This window comes from Sorex fumeus, unplaced genomic scaffold (genome assembly GCF_029834395.1).
Source record: "Sorex fumeus unplaced genomic scaffold, SorFum_2.1 ptg000002l, whole genome shotgun sequence".
In the NCBI taxonomy this organism is placed as follows: domain Eukaryota; kingdom Metazoa; phylum Chordata; class Mammalia; order Eulipotyphla; family Soricidae; genus Sorex; species Sorex fumeus.
Window position 1 is genome coordinate 10,446,836 of NW_026606059.1, and position 18,086 is coordinate 10,464,921.

Here is an 18,086-nt window from a genome sequence, read left to right on the forward strand (position 1 = left end):
ATATATGTGACTATATGTACAGATATATTATATTCTTTATTAATCACTCAATGACAAGCAACTATTCTACTTCATAAATAGTCTTGTAATTGGAAATCAAGTTTCCAAAACTTTTTAGGAAACCAAGAAGTGTTTCCTAATAAATTAACCACCTAAGGGGGATTTTGAGGGGCTGCTCTGAAAATAAAGAGATTTAAATTTTGTAAAGTTATCAACATGGAACAAAATTATTTTAAAGTTACTGATAGGATCGACAAAGATTATTAAAACCAAATGACTTATTAAATCTCGCAATTCCAAAATATGTCTCTGACCAACTTTTGTATCCAGAGTTGGTCACACTTTGAAAAGGAAGAAAAAAGCAGATACCAAAACTTTCAGAAAACTGAGAATTATACATGTTGCAAAGAAATTAAATTAAGTTAAATAGGAAAATGAACTCCAGATTCACAGAAAACAAGCATTAAATGAATATTTTTGTATTGTCCCAGTCTTCTACATCTTCCATCTGTTTCTGAAAACTTGAATGTAGGATATCATCCTTAAGGGTATCGGAAAGAGAAAAGATAAAGGACAGAGTGGGGAGTGGTAGGGATGAAAAGCAACGAAGAATAAAATTTGCATAGAAATTAGGAAGTTAAAACAGATACAGGAATTTTGGATTTTGGGAATTTTGGAAGACCCTATTGGCAAGCCATCAACGTAGTTGAAATAAAACACATTGAAACAAGTAGAGGTTGCACCTTTTGGTTTTTCTACTGACAGACCAAGCAATTTTCAACAAGCTACTTTTCATTAAGTTACTTTCAACAGGATTTCAGGAACATATCTATCCGAAAAATGAGGCGTTAGACTAAAAGTTCCTTTGCCCTGTATTTGGTTGAGAAAGTTGCCACTCTCTTTCCACACTTTCCCTTCATTAATCAACTTCTTCTCTCCTTTACCTCCTCAGATTTCTCTTCTATCGTTTTGGGGTTACCTTGCTTTACTTTCTTGCAAGAATCAATCTGATGTGTCTGAACTTGGCTGGAAAAAAATTATTCTCTCCTTGGGGGTTGTTTATATTCATCAAAAGTGTCTCAAAAGAATATCCAATTTACATACAATCAGGCAAGATCATGGAAGCATTTTGAAGACTTCGGCTTTCTTCACTCACTTGGAAATATTCCTAATACACTCCAGGTATCCAATAACATTCAGCAGCATTCTTGGCTAAAATCGGCAAACTGTAATTTGTCAGTCATCACCAGCTTCAGAAATGTGCAGCCTTTCCTGGAATCATAAAATTCCAAGGAAACTCCAAGGACTACCTTTTTCACAATCTGTATTCTAATGTTTCTATTCTACAATAATCAACACCTCACTATGATTCTTTCATATGATATTTAGATTATGGTCAATGTTCTGTCAATTCTGTCAACAGACACTACATCACCAAATCGGTCAATTTCCATCCCTGGCAACATCTTCACTATTTCCTCCTTTCTAGCTCTCAGGAACTCTCATTTCCCTGTATCAAGCCACTGTGATGCTTTTCATGCTTCTGACATTCAACAAGATCGGTTAGACAAGACAAAACAGATTATAGGAAATGGACCCTGAAAAACCTCTCAGAACCAGGCAAATGGGAATCCACATAACACTATAAGAAACACAGTATTGGGAAATATTTGCTTAATAACAAATAATCTCTTTCATGAAAGCAAAGTTTGGAATTCACAGTAAGTTACTTGGTATCTGTTACATGAAAGAGACTCTCATTTTCTCTAAATATTGCCTAAAGCAGTGTGTTAGCATTCTGATATATATGTGAATAGATTCATTTGGTTAGGAACAAATTACCTGTAAAATACACTAATTGAGAGAATTTAATTTCATGGGCATTTTATTAGAAAGCTGACTATATGTATTGTCTATTATTTATAAAACATGTTTGGAAACAAAATCTAACCTCAATAAAGTTTCTTCTTAACCAGTAGTTCTGCCCTAAACATATTTCCCCCCCTTGGAATTCTTGAGTGAATTTTATTACAGTAGACTCTAATAAGATCATACATCATTATAAAGATCACACAGCACTTATTTTTCTAAAAAGTGATGCAAATCCCCACCATTCCAACAAGGAAGTTTTTATTAGATCAAAGGAAGGCTAGGGTCACAAAGCAAAGTGTTTTCCTGACCCTTTTCCTGCTTAGTGTTGTGAAAGAATCAAAACAAGATAGAAAGTTAACACACACACACACACTCTCTCTCTCTCTCTCTCTCTCTCTCTCTCTCTCTCTCTCTCTCTCTCTCTCTCTCTCTCTCTCTCTCTTACTTTCCTGCAGTATACAGTATATACCTCTTGGTTGAAATCAGGAACCTAGGACTTACATACTGGCTCCTACTTTTCCTCACAGTTTTAAGATTTAAAATAATCTATCCTAAGCTGCAAATTGGAACACAGTAATTCAAAGTGCCTGAGACTTAATCCTTCAGAAAAGTAAACAAAAGAAAAGAAAAGGCATTTCATTACAACCATAGTCAGACCGTATTAAAACCAGTTTTAATCATTGGCTTTTATTTACAAAGTTATTGATTTATTGATTTGCAAAGTTCTTGATAGATGAGTCTCAGACATACAATATCTCCACACCATTCCCACCACCGGTGTCAACTTCCCTCGACAGGGTCCCTGTTCCTCCCTCCACCCCTCACTCCTGACCTCAGCACTCCCACCTCCCGCCCCCAATCCCTGCCGGCCTCCTGTGACAGGCACATTTCCAAGTTCTGTGACTAAATCTCGTGTTTTCAGTGCTGTTGAGTCTGTCCTTTGGTTATCTTGCTGAGTCACTCTCCCATATCACTGGTACACAGAGGCCCTTGACCTCTGTGTTCTTCCACTACCTTCCTTTCTCATCTGAACAGCGCTTCTGTCTTTGAAACATAAATCCTTCTGTGTTTGGGGCCCTCCCTCGCTCTCATGGCCTTCTCCACACATCTCTGTATCTTTGTTATCCAAAATTGCAACGTATACAAAGCATCGCTTACTCAAATCCAAAGAAAGCTTGTCTAAAATAGGACTTAGATTTTTCAGGACAGAGTTTAAAATGTCACCTTTTTATTTCCTTGAAAATATACATGATCAACAGGTGCTACAAAGATAGAATTCATCCTGATAAGAATCTGTGTCTTTTAAGGAGAAAAAGAAGAATCCCAAGTCTCTGATTTTATTTTCTCTGCCTACAGCCTACTAGACATTTTCACCAATGTTCAGTTGTGTCTTTAATTTACCATATCTAAAAGCAAGCTTTGTTTTCAATAAATTTTTTCCCTCATTTTGAATTCCTATCTCACTCTTTGGCACTAATTTTATTACAAATGCCCAAAGAGTTTATTATTTTTTCATTTGCTGGCTTGATTTGCTTTGGGATCACACCTGGCAATGCTCAAGGATTGCTTCTGGCTCTGCACTAAGGAATTACTCCTAACAGTGCTTGGGGAACTGAACCTGGGTCAGCCACATAGAAGGCCAATGCCATACTACTGCTTTGCCTGTTTTCCACCAACAGTTTTCTATCTATCTATCTATCTATCTATCTATCTATCTATCTATCTATGTCATCACTTGCTCCTTCGGTCCTTAACAGTGAGAAAGCTGTTTCTTTCAATGAAGATCTAAACTCCATTGGCCATTTTCACTTTCTAAAGCCATTATCATCTCAACTCCCAGAGTGAGTGGGTAGATGATGCTCTAGAATGTAATTTGCTATTTTCTACTGGTTGCTTGTTTCCATGGACTCATCTTCCATCCTGCTGCTATCACCATTAGTCATCCCCTGTTCTTTATGAGTCTGTACATGGAAAGCACACAATCCTCTGAGAAGGAGACTATTCTGAGCTACAGATGGAAAGAAAGGTTACGGCAGAAGTTCAGAGAGGTTGATAAACTTGTCCACAGTCATCTTGCATTACGGAAAGGAGCATGGGCAAAACGTGCCAGCTTATCTGCAGAAAAAATAGTGTCTAGCTGCAGGAAATGACTTACCTGAAAGAAACAAGGTTGGACCAGAGCAATATACAGTGGTAGGACTCTTGCCTTGCATGTGGCCTGCCAGAGTTCAGTCCCCAGCAGCCCATAGGGTCCCCCAAGCACCTCAGGAGTGATTCCTGAGTGCAGAGCCAGGAGCAATCCCTGAGTATCTCCAGGTGTGGCCCCCAACCCACCCCTCCACCCAAAAAGAAACAAGGTAGAGTCAAACGGAAGCTTCCAAATACTGAAAGAAAGATAGCTGCAAAGAAGAGAGCTTAAGAAAAAGAAAATTGAAGTTACCTCTGCCTATGACACACGTTAAGAACATGCCCTTAAGTGTGAACCCTTCAGGGTTTCTAATTGTCATTTGGTTCATATCAGCTAGCTCGTTACAGAAAAAATCCAGGAATAGTCCAGATAGAAAGTGGATAAGTAAACTCTATGATAGTTATGTTATGAAAACCTGTTTAACAATATAAAGGTTGTTTTGTTTTATGTATAGCTATAGATATATACAATATGGATGAATCTCAAATCTATGCCCTGAGTGAAGAAAAGCTTTAAAGAAAGCAGTACATAATATACAATTCCTTCTACATGAAGTTCTAAAACAGGTAGAAACCTAATGGAAAATAACCCAAATCAGAGTCAGAGTGATAATATAGCTGGTAGGGCATTTGCCTTGCACATATCTGACCCAGGTTCAATCCCTGGCATCCCACTGGGTCTCCCCACCCCCACCACATGAGTAATTATCCCTGAGCATAGAGCAAGGAGCAATCTCTGAGCACTGCCAGACTTGCCCTCTGCCCACCTAAAAAGAGAAAATCATCAAAACAGTGATTGGTTTCCTCTAGAAGATGATGAAGGTATTTACTGTAGAGTTTCCAGCTAAATCACAATATTCCCAATTATATTTGAATTTAAAAATTCAAATGATTAATTTTGTACAGTATGCCTTATATCATACTTGATTTATTATTATACTAAAAATCCTTTTTATTGTTCTACAAAATCAAATTTAACTAGGATACCTGCATTTTAATTTGTGAAATCTGACAATCCCATACAGAAGAGACATGGATTTTTTTGATATGGTGGCCGTACTCCATACCTTAACTAGAATTCGTGAATGCATATTCTGGTCATGTCAATTTGTGCATATATAAACATGTACAGGGAAATCTTACCTCTGAAATAAGTATTAAATCCGAGTTAGCAATATTCTTGCTGGAACAGTAGGCACTAAAACAACTTGAGAATGTATGGAAAATGGGAATGGCAGGAGGGGAAGCCACTCAAGAAGTGGCTAACTAATAGTAGCCATCTCCCTGATGTCAAGTCTGCCAGGAAGCTGATCGCCCCATCTCCTGTAGAGACCCAAACACTTGGCCTTGAATGATTCAGATCACTCAGTTGCCGCTGCATAGCCTGACCAGGAAAAGTTATAGGCCTTTGTTTTCCCATGCTGCGTCTTTTAAACACCCTTACATTATTAAGCTTTGCAGCTCACTCACCGCCACTGACTGGAGTTTCTGTACTTGCTTGTCCGGTATGCTGGACCTGCAGGGCCCTTGACTGTAACAGAGTGAGGGTATTTCCAAGTCACCCTCATTGATCCGGGCCCAGGAATCTCAAGGTCCCTTCTGAACAGCAGATCAAAGCGCCATCAGAGGATCTGGAGCACTGTGGCCGGCAGAAAGTTCCGGCAGTGTTCTGCAGGTTAAGCTGCTCAGGAATTTTCTTTGTGCCAAAAAGCAAGAAAGTTGTTTAGCAAGTGCGGTGACTTTCAGCTTTTTCTCACAGCTGCAGTCCAGAAAATAACCTGGAAAACAAGGAACGTGCAAAGAAATATTTTATTAAGAAATGCCAAGGAGGGTTCCAAGTTTTATTTTGGAAGTTTTAGAAGCTTTACTGGGTGGTGGTGGTGGGGGGGGAACAGATTGAATTTTATTTACCTTCATAAAAAGCACTCAATAATCGCCACTAATAAACATTAGTGTAAAGAAAACAGTATTTAAGGGGATATGAGGCGGCCTGCAGTGATGCTAGGATAATGGAGCGGATATTCTGGGAGGAGTAAAAGGCAGAAACCAAAAAGTACAGGGATGTGAGAAGCAAAAGTATCAATGCTCTTGCAATCATGTTACTTCAACTACAATAAAAATGTTTAATTTAATATTAAAAAGAGAAAGGGTTCCTTAAATATGAAGAAAACCCCTTGGATTCATAATGGTTTGTGGCTTTTAGAAAAAAACTTAGCTAAATCTATTGTTTGTTTCTTTCTTTTTTGGACCACATTTGGTGGCTCTCAGGGTTTACTCCTGGCTCTGTGCTCATCCATCACTCCTGGAGGGACTCACAGGACCTGGTTGATGCCAGCCACCCAGTTGGGGTCAGGTACGTGCAAGTCAAGTACTTTAATCCTTATACTATCTCTCTATTTTCTCATTCCTATTTTGGACAAACTTGCAGGCTATCGAATGTAGCCTGCCCACAGGGCAGAGTCTGGCAAACTCCCCGTGGCGTACCAAATATGCCAAATACCAATAACAATGATGGGTCTCATTCTCCTAAAGAGCCGTGAATATAATGTCAGGGCTAGGATGAAAGAGACGTTACTGGGGCCTGCTCGAGGCAATCGACGATTAACAGAATGATGAAATGAAATGAAAAACTATCTCTCTGGCCTCTAAATCCACTGATTCTTTACCACTGCATTCAACTAATAATCCATTCAGTGATAAATTTAAGGTCAGAGAATAAATTAGTTGGTGGGGCAAATGGAACTCTTTAATAATCATAAAATAGTGTATTATTTTTGATATTTCTTTCCCATAACACAGACGGCTAAGATCTTATAGCTAATAATGAAAGATACTCAGCTTTCCTTTTATTGTTTTTCTATTACCATCCAAGGTCGATGTGGCTGAAGAACAATGATTGTAGAAAACACCCGCAGAAGAGATTTTAAAAATGAGCGAAAAAAATCAAACTAGGTCAATCAAGTAAGTAAATGCTCCGGTGCTTAAACTTTACCTGAATAAATCATTGTAATGGTAAAGGAAAACTTAAAAAAAATTTAGTGCTTCAGATTCTTATAATGATGTTTCCCATAGATTACTAAATGGTCACGTGCCTTAACACACATGTGCATCAGTGGAGTAAGATAGAATAGCTTTCTGTTTAATTATGAGTGCTTTAAAATATAATGTGGTCCCAAAGGAAAAGGGAAAGGAAGGCGCTTCTTCACTCTGGTTCCCAAGGTGAAACTGAACACAATGATACTAGATTTTTCTGACTCCAAAAGTACACACATTCTGTTTTATTTGTGATTTTCTGGCATCATCCTGAACTTTCGTGTTTTGAAAATACTCAGCTGGCTCCGTCTCATTGCATCATAGAGCACATTCTCCACCTGCTTCAGACCCTTTATTCAATATTAACTTACTCAGTTAAACAAAACACCATATATATATTTTATTTATATTCCACTCATTCTCTTCTTCTGAATTCTGCTTTATTTTATATATGATATATATATATATATTCCACTCATTCTCCCTTCTAAATTGTATTTTACTTTTTTCAAATGAAAAACCCTATTATTTGTCTATTAATTGTTGATCTCTCCCATCACTTTCTATTCTAAGAACATGGCATCACCCTGTCAGTTTGATCAACTGCTGCATGCCACAAAAAAAAAAAGAAAAAAATAAGACTCTTTTTTTTGTGTCATCTGGGTTTCAAAAAGTATAAAAAAATTAACTATTTCTTAGATAAACAAGTGTATGTAGGTTAGCACTGTAGCACTGTCCTCCCATTGTTCATCGATTTGTCTGGTGGGCATCAGTAACATCTCCATTGTTAGACTTGTTGTTACTGTTTTTGGCATATTGAATACGCCACAGGGAGCTTGACAGGCTCTGCCATGCGGGCGAGATACTCTCAGTAGCTTGCTGGGCTCTTCGAGAAGAGTGGAGGAATTGAACCCGGGTCTGCTGCATGCAAGGCAAACACCCCACCTGCTGTGCTATCGCTCCAGTCCATATATAGGTTAATGAATATAATTTTCCCCAGAATCAAATGTTTCATAAATTGTGACTGAGTTCATAGAATTGGAGTAGTAAAAAATTAAAATAAATAAACCTCTTTTTAAAAGAATAGGTTATATAAAAAAATTTCCTTAATAAAAATTAATTTGCTGAATGGTTTGTGCTCAATATATCTAGGTGAGCTCTTTGAGTACTGCTTTTTAAAGAGCCTTGACTTTTTGTACTTGGATTTTTGTTTTGATTTGAAATGCATTCCTGGTTAATGGAGCCTTCAGAAAGTTACCTTGAGGTCCCATTTCTGCTCCGTGGAGTCTCCCTCTTTGGAGTCAGTGGAACCGAGAGCCTCTCAGCTGTGCTTAATTGATTTTCTCAGGTATGCCTGAGGAGTCTCGAATGCATCAAGGAGCACGTCCTAAGGTGAACTGATAAAAGGCCTAGTTAGGAAGGCAGCCGGGTCGCCAGACCACAAAATAAATGGAATCTGCAAATCTGTTCACCAAAAGAACCATCAAACCATCAAACAGTTACATGAAGAAACATATTTCTTAGGAAAAAATGAAACAACTTTTTTTTTTAATTTGTATTAGTGAGACACCATGAGGTGCAGTTGTAGACTTACACATTTTTGTGCTTGGGTTTCAGTTATACAATGATCAAATACCCATCTCTCCACCAGTGCCCATTTCCCACCACCACGGATCCCAGTATCCCTCCCACCCCCCATCTACCCCTCTCCCACTCTGCCTCTGTGGCAGGGCATTCCCTTTTGTTCTCTCTCTCCTTTTGGGTGTTGTGGTTTGCAAAAGAGGCAATGGGTGGCAATCATGTTTGGTCTATAGTCTACTTTCAGCATGCTTCTCCCATCCTGGGAGGATCTACCAGAGGGTGGGGTGAGATTGGGGGGATGGGGGTTGGGAGGGATACTGGGAGCATTGGAGGTGGAGAATGGGCACTGGTGGAGGGATGGGTACTTGATCATTGTATAATTGAAACCCAAGCACAAAAATTTGTAACTCTACAACTGTATCTCATTGTTTTTCACTAATAAAAACTTTTTTAAAAAGCAATAAAATAAAATAAAATAAAAACAAGTTCAACATAAAAAAAAGTAAATGAAACATATTACTAGTGGGGTTTAGCAAACTGTCAGTTTCCAAGACACTGCAATCACCTGAAGTCATGTGAGAGGAGAGACAGGGCTTTCTGAGAGAGGCGGAGGCTTTTGGTAAATACGGTATTGATCTCTTCCAGGAGCTTTATTTTATAGTCTTTGGATCTTGACTGTTGATGAGATTACATGGCATCGGGGAAAGTTTGTGGATATGACTGTCAAGCTACTGGAAAACAGGGGATCGGAGTGGACAAAGCCCAGTCCTGACATGAGCAGGCTTGGAGATCTCAGCCCCAGGTCCTGCACACCTGAGTTCCTCTGCCGGTTCCTTCATGCATGAGGGTCATCCAAACATGTGGAGAGTGGCCTTGAGCATGGCTGTGGCTGGGTTCTGGAGGTCTTCAGCTGCCAGGGCTCTGCTTGGGGCAGGGAGGGAGACTCAAGCTGCCCCCCTCCAAGGGGCCCTGTTGAAGACAGCCTGGCACCGGAGCAGGAGATTCTGCCAAATTGTAAACGCAGGAAAAATAATCTAAGGAGGAACCAGGCTGGGTGTTTTCACATTCTACTCCTTTTCAAGTGAAATCGAAGTAAAATCCTACTCAATGCATGATTGTATCTCTTAAAAATTAAGAGCTCTGGCCAGAGTAATAGTGTTGTGTTGGGCATTTACCAACAGAGATGACCTAGGTTCAAGCCCCAAAACCCCGCACAGTCCCCTGAGCCTCCCAGAAGTGATTCCTGAGTGCAGAACCAGGCATAAACCCCAGGCAATGGAGGGTGTGACCGAAAAAAAAAACACCAAAAAATAAAATAAAATAAGAGCTCACTGAAACCATACAAATGTACATCAATTGTCTAACACTGAAAAGTGATTCTCTTTCAATTGAAGAACATCCATAAGATAAATATTCCCTTCCAAGAATTTTAATGCTGATTTTAATGCTTACAGTGAAGGTACTGGTCATAAAATGCCCTGAAAATGACACTCACTTGCTGTGCTGATCTTTACTTTTCCTGTTTTGTTTTGTTTTTTAAATTTTAAGTCAAAAGAAAAGAAACACACCTAGAGTCTAAGTAATCTGATGTTAGATTGTTGTGTTTTAATTATCTTTATACTTCAATTAGTTTTCTTTCTTGGTTAACGTATTGATAAAGAAGAGGTCCAACATGCTAGCCTGAGTAGAATCACTCTCTGTGCAGCTGACGGGATGAGTCAGGGAGCCAGTAACAGCCGTCTATCTGCACTACACTTGAGCAATCCCAAAGATGTCAGGGTTACGCAGACTAAAGCACATGTAAGAACAAATCAATACTCGAATAGGTACCAGCTTAAGATTTCCACTTATCTTCCAGTTCTAAAAGGTAAAGATTAAAAAACAAGATTAACATAGTGCTCAACAAATTTTTTTTATTAAAAACAATTTTTAATAGTGAGACATCATGAGGTACTGTTGCAGACTTACACATTTTTGTGCTTGGGTTTCAATTATACAATGATCAAACACCATCCCTCCACCAGTGCCCACTTCCCACCACCACGGATCCAAGTATCCTTCCCATCCCCCATCCCCCCGTCCCACCCTGCCTCTGTGGCAGGGCATTCCTCTCTGTTCTCTCTCTCTCCTTTTGGGTGTTGTGGTTTGCAAAAGAAACATTGAGTGGCAATCATGTTTGGTCTATAGTCCACTTTCAGCATGCTTCTCCCATTCTGGGAGGATCCTCCCAACACCTTTATTTGGTGTTCCCCTCTTTATCTGAGCTCTTTTCCCCCCAGTATGTGTGGCTGGCCTCCAAGTCATGGAGCAAAATTCCTGGTACTAATCTCGGCCATTCTTAGGTGTTAGTTTGAATAAAATAATCACTCATTTTCTCAGATTTCAGAATTTTAATTTTGAAAGTTCACTATTTTCCGAGGTTTGATCACCACTTTTCATACACACAAATATACAAATTAAGAGCTGATAAGGGCACACTTAACACGAAACAAAAACAAACGAAACAACAATATTTACTCAAAAAATATTTTATACTGTCTAAGCATGATGCAGGGGGAAAAGGTGAAAATGTTATAAAATCCACACAAAACTTATTCTGACCTACAAAATATTAAATTGGTCAATACACACTATTCAGATCCCCACTGGACACTTGAGTTTTGCCCTTTCAGCATCCATTTCCCAAGAAAATCTACCCCAAATTTGTCAAATATCTACAGTATTCATTAAAATAATCACTAATTGCCTAAAATAATTTTACATGAAGTTTTTATACTCTTAATGCACAACTTTATATGACGTTTTATACTCCAAGTAGCTTTCATTTTACTTCTCAGTACCTAAATTATAAAAATTTTGTTGGTCAACTTTAGTGTTCTTGTTCTCACAAACCAATATTTAAAATTATGGAAACGCCCAAATTTTACCATCGGGTTGCTACCCCAGAAAGGCAAAAAAGTATAGTCGAAGTGACATCTGCATTTGTTTGTTCATTGCAGCACTGTTTACAATAGCTAGAATCTGAAAAAAACCTGAGTGCCCGAGAACAGATGACTGGTTAAAGAAACTTTGGTACATCTACACAATGGAGTACAATGTAGCTGTTAGAAAGGATGAAGTCATGAAATTTACATACAAGTGGTACTACATGGAAAGTATCATGCTAAGCAAAATGAGTCAGAAAGAGAGGGACAGACATAGGAAGATTGAAATCCATCTGGGAAACATAAAGTAACAAAACAGGAGACTAATACCTAAGAATAGCCGAGATAAATACCAGGAGGTTTACTCCATGGCTTGGAGGTCAGCCGCACACTCTAGGGGTAAAGGCAGCTCAGATAGAGAAGGGAGCACCAAATAAAGGGTATTGGGAAGATCACCCAGGATGGGAGATGCATGAGGAAAGTAGACTATAGACCAAACATGATTGCCACTCAATGCCTCTTTTGCACACCACAGCACCCAAAAGGAGAGAGAGAACAAAAGGGAATGCCCAGCCACAGAGGCAGGGTGGGATGGGGGGATGGGAGGTGGGAGGGATACTGGGATTAGTGGTGGTGGAGAATGAGCACTAGTGGAGGGATGGGTACTCGATCATTGTATAACTGAAACCCAAGCACAAAAATTTGTAAGTCTACAACTGTACCACATGGTGTTTCACTAATAAAAATTTTTTAAAAAATAAACAACTTTTGAAGTCAATATTGTTCTTGGTGAGCTAGTTCAAAACCAAGGACATGGCCAGTAGTTTCACTGCCTGATAATCCTACTTAGTGTCATAATCCTAGTTCACTATCACCATTACAACTCCCAGCGAGAGGTTAGATTACTTTTCTGTTCACTTTTTGACAGAAGAACATTGAGTATCCATTGAAGTTTCAAGCACAAAAGCACAGCCTGTCTTTGAAAGAGTAACAGGTTTTTAGCACTGTTTATAATCCATAGATACCCAAAGATGTACTTTATGTTTCCTCCACATATACCTTCTACAGTGATTAGAAGTGTTCAGGAAATAATGGAACTAGTCTAACAAAATAGTTTGGATGAACCTGAAAATAGTTAAAAATCTCTACAACCTGACTTCTTTCCTAAGAGTAATCTAGGTGATCACTGATGAAATATTTTATACATCCCCAATGGGCAGTTTGGTTGTACCTGTCCGGTGTCCATTTTCCAATCTACTTGCAGAAAAATGCACCCATTCTGTTACTTCTATTTTTATTTTGGTATTATTTTAAGTGCCCAGGACTTGACTCCTGGTTGGGTTCTCAGGCATCACTGCTGGTACTTAGAGTTGGTGGGGATTGAATCTATGTTGGTGCATACAAGGCAAAGTGTCTTACCCACTGTATTTCTCTGACCCTACCTTTTCTTTTTCCTTCTCCCACGTCTATCCTTTCATTACAAGAGAAAGACAGAAATTGGTGCCAAATCCTGGCTCAAGACATAACCATGTGGGGCTGTCATGATAGTACACCAGGTGGGGCATTTGCCTTGCACAAGGCCGACCCAGGTTCAATTCCCAGCATCCCATGTGGTCCCCCAAGCACTGCCAGGAGTAGTCAGGAGTAGTTCCTGAGTACAGAGCCAGGAGTGGCCCCTGTGCATCACCAGGTGTGACCCAAAAAGCAAAAAAAGTAAAAAAAAAAAGACATAACCATGTAAATCAGGTACAGTAGATAAACCAAGATCATTTAATAAAATTAACATGAATTACCCCACGACTTGCCTTAGATCCATCGAGCTAGAAAGTTTTTCTAAGTTTCAAAAGACACATTTAGGACTCTTCTGCCTGAGAACAAATTCAACACACACACACACACACACACACACACATACACAACCAGAAACATTATAGAATGTCAATATAGAAGGTCAATTTTTTTTTAGATAAATTTGGGTATCCGATTCAACCAGGATTAATTCAGCCAAATTCCACACCTGAGTCTTCATTATTTGAGTTAGTGCATGAAATGCGTTTCTTTAACTTGCAATAAAGAATCCTGAAAACATTGCAAGCTGTCACGAGGTAAAGTGCCAAGGATACTAAGGAAACGATCCCTAATAATAATAATCCTTTTAGCATGTAATTGGAAAGACAAGATATAAACAAAAAGTACCTAGAAACACAAAACTCAGCTTCATCATAGGCTCTGGAGAAGTGCAGAGGAAGATGACACCACCAAAGGCTGCCACATTAGGCAAGATTTCATGATATGAGAAAGTGGGAGGGGTAACTGGATTATGAGTGCCTCAAAAGGACAGGAGAGGACGTTGAGGGTGAATGAAGAGAGCAAACAGTGGAGTGCGCACACTGGGTTGAGGAAACAAATCAGATATAAACAATAAACACACTGTCAAATGTTGAATGATGAAATACTAACAATTACTCCATTATCCCAGAGGTAAAAAGAAGGCATAAACAGCCCACTAATAGAAACACATTATGTACAATATTTTAAATCTACTCTATATGAGATCATGTTGACTAATTAGATTTTAATAATGATGTGTAGTAACTGTACAAAGAGAACTCATGACAAAAGTCAAAAGCTACATGTGGCCTTTGCCTTTTTAACATCATAAGCAATCCTCTCGATTCAGTTTTTCCTTGTTCTGCAAAAGAGCTCTTCTTGAACTGGAGGTCAATCAAAAATAAACCATGATGCACACACTTCACTCAGCTCCTGATTAAGAAACTCGGACAAAGAGCAAAGCCATGAACCAGAAGAGGGAGATTACAGAAAGCTAAACATCAGGAAACAAGTGGAGCATACAATCATCCTATTTGGCTTGTCCAGTTTCTTCAGGAGGTGAAAAGTTTGTACCAGACACAGTTAGAGGCATTTTCTATTTTCACTGTGGTTTTAGCCATTTCCCTTGTGTCCTTAGGAAACTGCACGGGAAGAGTTTGGGTTGGCTCCTGCTTCTAGCTGGAATGCAGAATGTCCATGTTCTTCCCCCTTCTTGTGGATATTATTGTTCAGTTAATTAGAATAAAATGTCTCACTTAACTTTTTAGGAAACTTAACAAAGGTCATTATCTGTTTTGTATGGAGCATGAAATGCTGCTGATTATTATAGTCTATATCTTAATGGTTAATTTTTCTTGTGTATTTCTCATTTGTTTGACTTGTTTCCTGGAAAGTATACTGTCAAAAATAGAGTTAACGTAATTTTTTGGTGATACTTATTTTCTCATCTAGGGTCAGTGTCTTCAGTAATGTTTGCATGAAAAAAATCTTCAATATCTTATTTCTTAATGTCCATATAAATTTTTATTTCCATTTGTGGAAACATCACAACAGCTTTACCGGTATGATATGCGTCCATTCGAAATAGGCATGTTACAAGAGGATAATGACATACCAGCTTATAAAGGACATCTCTTTCACAGACTTCAATTAACGAAACCTCAGGAGTCTGTCAAAAATAATCACTGCTTTGGTCGTTGTTTACAGATATAAATTGAAACAGTAGAAGAAGGATTCTTTTTGTCAAACCAAAGTCAGAGAAGAAGAGAGGCATTGATTTATGACTGCACGCTTTTATTTTAAAAGTATATCTTTTGGACAAAATACCTTAAATAATGAAATGCTATACTGCAGTCTAATTTTCTCTCCTTACTATTTTACAGTGAAATACATTATTTTCTAAATAAAACAAACATATAATTATTTCTTATTTGGGGAAAATGTAGTTTTCCACTTAAGGTTAAATACACCCTATTTAAACATACCTAAAATATAACCTTTAAATCTGTTGAATGGTTGAATGTTGAATGTTGAATTGAGTTCATTTTTTTTTCTTTTAACTATCCAACAAAAGCGACAATCTTTGGACATACTTAAAACTTTCAGATATAAAGGTATTGTATATGTATATAGTTATGTCAAACAGTACAAAAGAATCTGTTTTTTGTGGGTTTCGGGGGTGGGAGGGACTCACCCAGTGGTACACAAAGCCTATTCCTGGCTTTGTGTTCTGGGATCATTCCTGGTGGTCTTGGTGGGCCATACATGATGCCAGGGAGTGAACCTGGATCATCAGTGTGCAAGACCAGTGCCCGCTCTATTGTAATATTGCTCCAGTTCAATCTCTGAACACCATTTCAACATAATATGCAATACAAGTAATGGGGCAGACAAACTATATGGTGGGTTTTAGATATCATGTGGGCATAACGCCCTCTCCGCTGCCCTTCCTCACAAAGGTTAGTGTCCTGATCTCTGGAATCTATGTATATACACTACCTTACATAGCAAAAGGAACACTGCAGTTAGGATGAAGTTAAGGACATTTAGCTTGGACTATCCACGTAAATCCAATTCATTCACAAGGGATCATTAAAAGTTAAGGAGGGAGGCAGAAGGTATGTGCCGTGAACGGGACTTCATCTGTCATGCTTGCAGTGAGCTGAAAGGCACCAAAGAATGTGGGCAGAAATCCCTAAAATCTGGGAAAAGGAAAGAAAGCAGAATCACCCCCAATTTCCAGAAAGCAATGCAAGACCTTGATTTCGTGGGGAGGAGCCCCGACCTGGTGGTGCTCAGAGTTTACTCCTGGCTCTATGCTCAGGGCTCATTCCTGGCTGTGTTTGGGAAACATTTGCAATTCTGGGAATGGAACTGGAGTCTGCTGTGTGTTATGCACACAGTAGTGCCTTACCCACCATACTCTATCTATCCTCTCCCAGAGCTTGATTTTTTTTTTTAGATTAATGTGACCCATGTAAGACTTCTGACATACTGAACTCTAAGATATTACATTTTTGTTGTGAAGATCACTGTCACTGTCCTCCCGTTGTTCATCGAGTTGCTCGAGCGGACCCAGTAATGTCTCCATTGGAGACTTTGTTGTTACTGTGTCTGGCATATCGAATACGTCACGGGGAGCTTGCCAGGCTCTGTCGTGCGGGCAAGATACTCTCGGTAGCTTGTCGGGCTCTCCAAGAGGGGCAGAGGAATCGAACTTGGGTCGGCCATGTTGGCTGCGTGCAAGGCAAATGCCCTACCGCTGTGCTATCGCTCCAGCAGCCCGGCAGTGTTGTGAAGATATTGTGTTTATAACAATTTTCTAGAACAGCAACAGAAAACAAATACTGGTCATGGACCAAATCAGCAGGTTCATGAACACCATGAAACCATGACAAATTCCACTCACCTTACAGACAAATCAAGGCATTTTGAAACTAGATGTTGGCCTAATCCTTCCACGATACAAATGAGAAAAGCAGCACAGATACAGAGAGCAAAGAGGATACTTGTGTTAGGTTTTAGACGGAGACAGTCCTAGGACAGTTTAAGAGAAATAGTATAGAACCTAAGCAAATTTTACATTGTTCATTATAGTAAGACTCCCAGGTTCTTTCACGAATGTAGGGTTTTCTGGTGTGTGTGTGTGTGTGTGTGTGTGTGTGTGTGTGTGTGTGTGTGTAGGTGTAACGATAGTTTTTATTTTAAACAAAATAAAACTTCTTGGAAAGATGTAAGAGGAGAGAAAAATGGAAAATGTGTTCAAAAGAAGACAGGCCTCTTTGGAGTGTAAATAAAGTAAGCGCGGGGAGGGGGGGGGTGGGAGGGAGGAGGGGAACATAGAGAATAGCAATTGGGATACATGTTCAAGGAAGGATCTGGGTCTGGAATTTGGAGGATCTACCCAGATCCTCCAAATTCCAGTAGGCGGGTGGGGGAGGGGGTCACACCCACGAACTGGCCCCCTGGCACTGTATAATCCCATCAACGGCCAAGACTCAGAGACTATAAAATCCAGCTCCCAGAAGCGACATCTTATTATCTCCTTCCTACTTTGAACAAACTGGCAGGCTACTGAATGTAACCTGCCCACACAGCAGAGACTGGCAAACTCCCCGTCGCGTACCCAATATGCCAAATACCAGTAACAATGAAGGGTCTCATTCTCCTAACTCTGAAAGAACCTTGAAGATGGCACTTTTTAAAAAAAAATCTCAGGGCTAGGATGAAGGAGACGTTACTGGGGCCTGCTCAAGGCAATCAATGAATAACAGGATGGTTGTGATGGTTTGTGATTGTTCAAGGAAGAACACAGATTTGAACACAAGCCACCAGTGTAAAGGGTTTTATTAAAACATTTTTAATTGAATCCCCATAAGATAGTTACAAAGGTGTTCATGATAGAGTGTCAGTCATGCCATGTTCTAACACCCATCCCTTCACCAGTGCACATTTCCTACCATCAATGTCCCCAGTTTCCCTTCTACACATCTCTCCTTTCCCTACCCTCACATTCTGCCTCTATAGCTAAATCATCTCCAAGGGCGGCCAGAGGAGGCCCCGAAGGCTCTCTCCTTCGCTGCCCAGGTTCTGGGGGTTTCACGCAGCTCCCGCAGCCGGGGCAGCCCAGGCCATGGGGAAGACAGTGGAGGAAACGAG

The 18,086-nt window shown here is 39.5% G+C and overlaps 1 protein-coding gene across 1 annotated transcript in view; it reads right to left on the minus strand.

Moving 5' to 3' along the window:
- Positions 1–10,422: 10,422 nt before the first annotated feature.
- Positions 10,423–18,086, minus strand: part of LRRC69 (leucine rich repeat containing 69) — a 99,861-nt gene continuing 92,197 nt past the window's right edge. The window contains exon 8 of the mRNA XM_056113275.1: positions 10,423–10,533. Coding sequence (XP_055969250.1) covers positions 10,423–10,533 — 111 coding nt within the window. The remainder of the gene's footprint in view (positions 10,534–18,086) is intronic.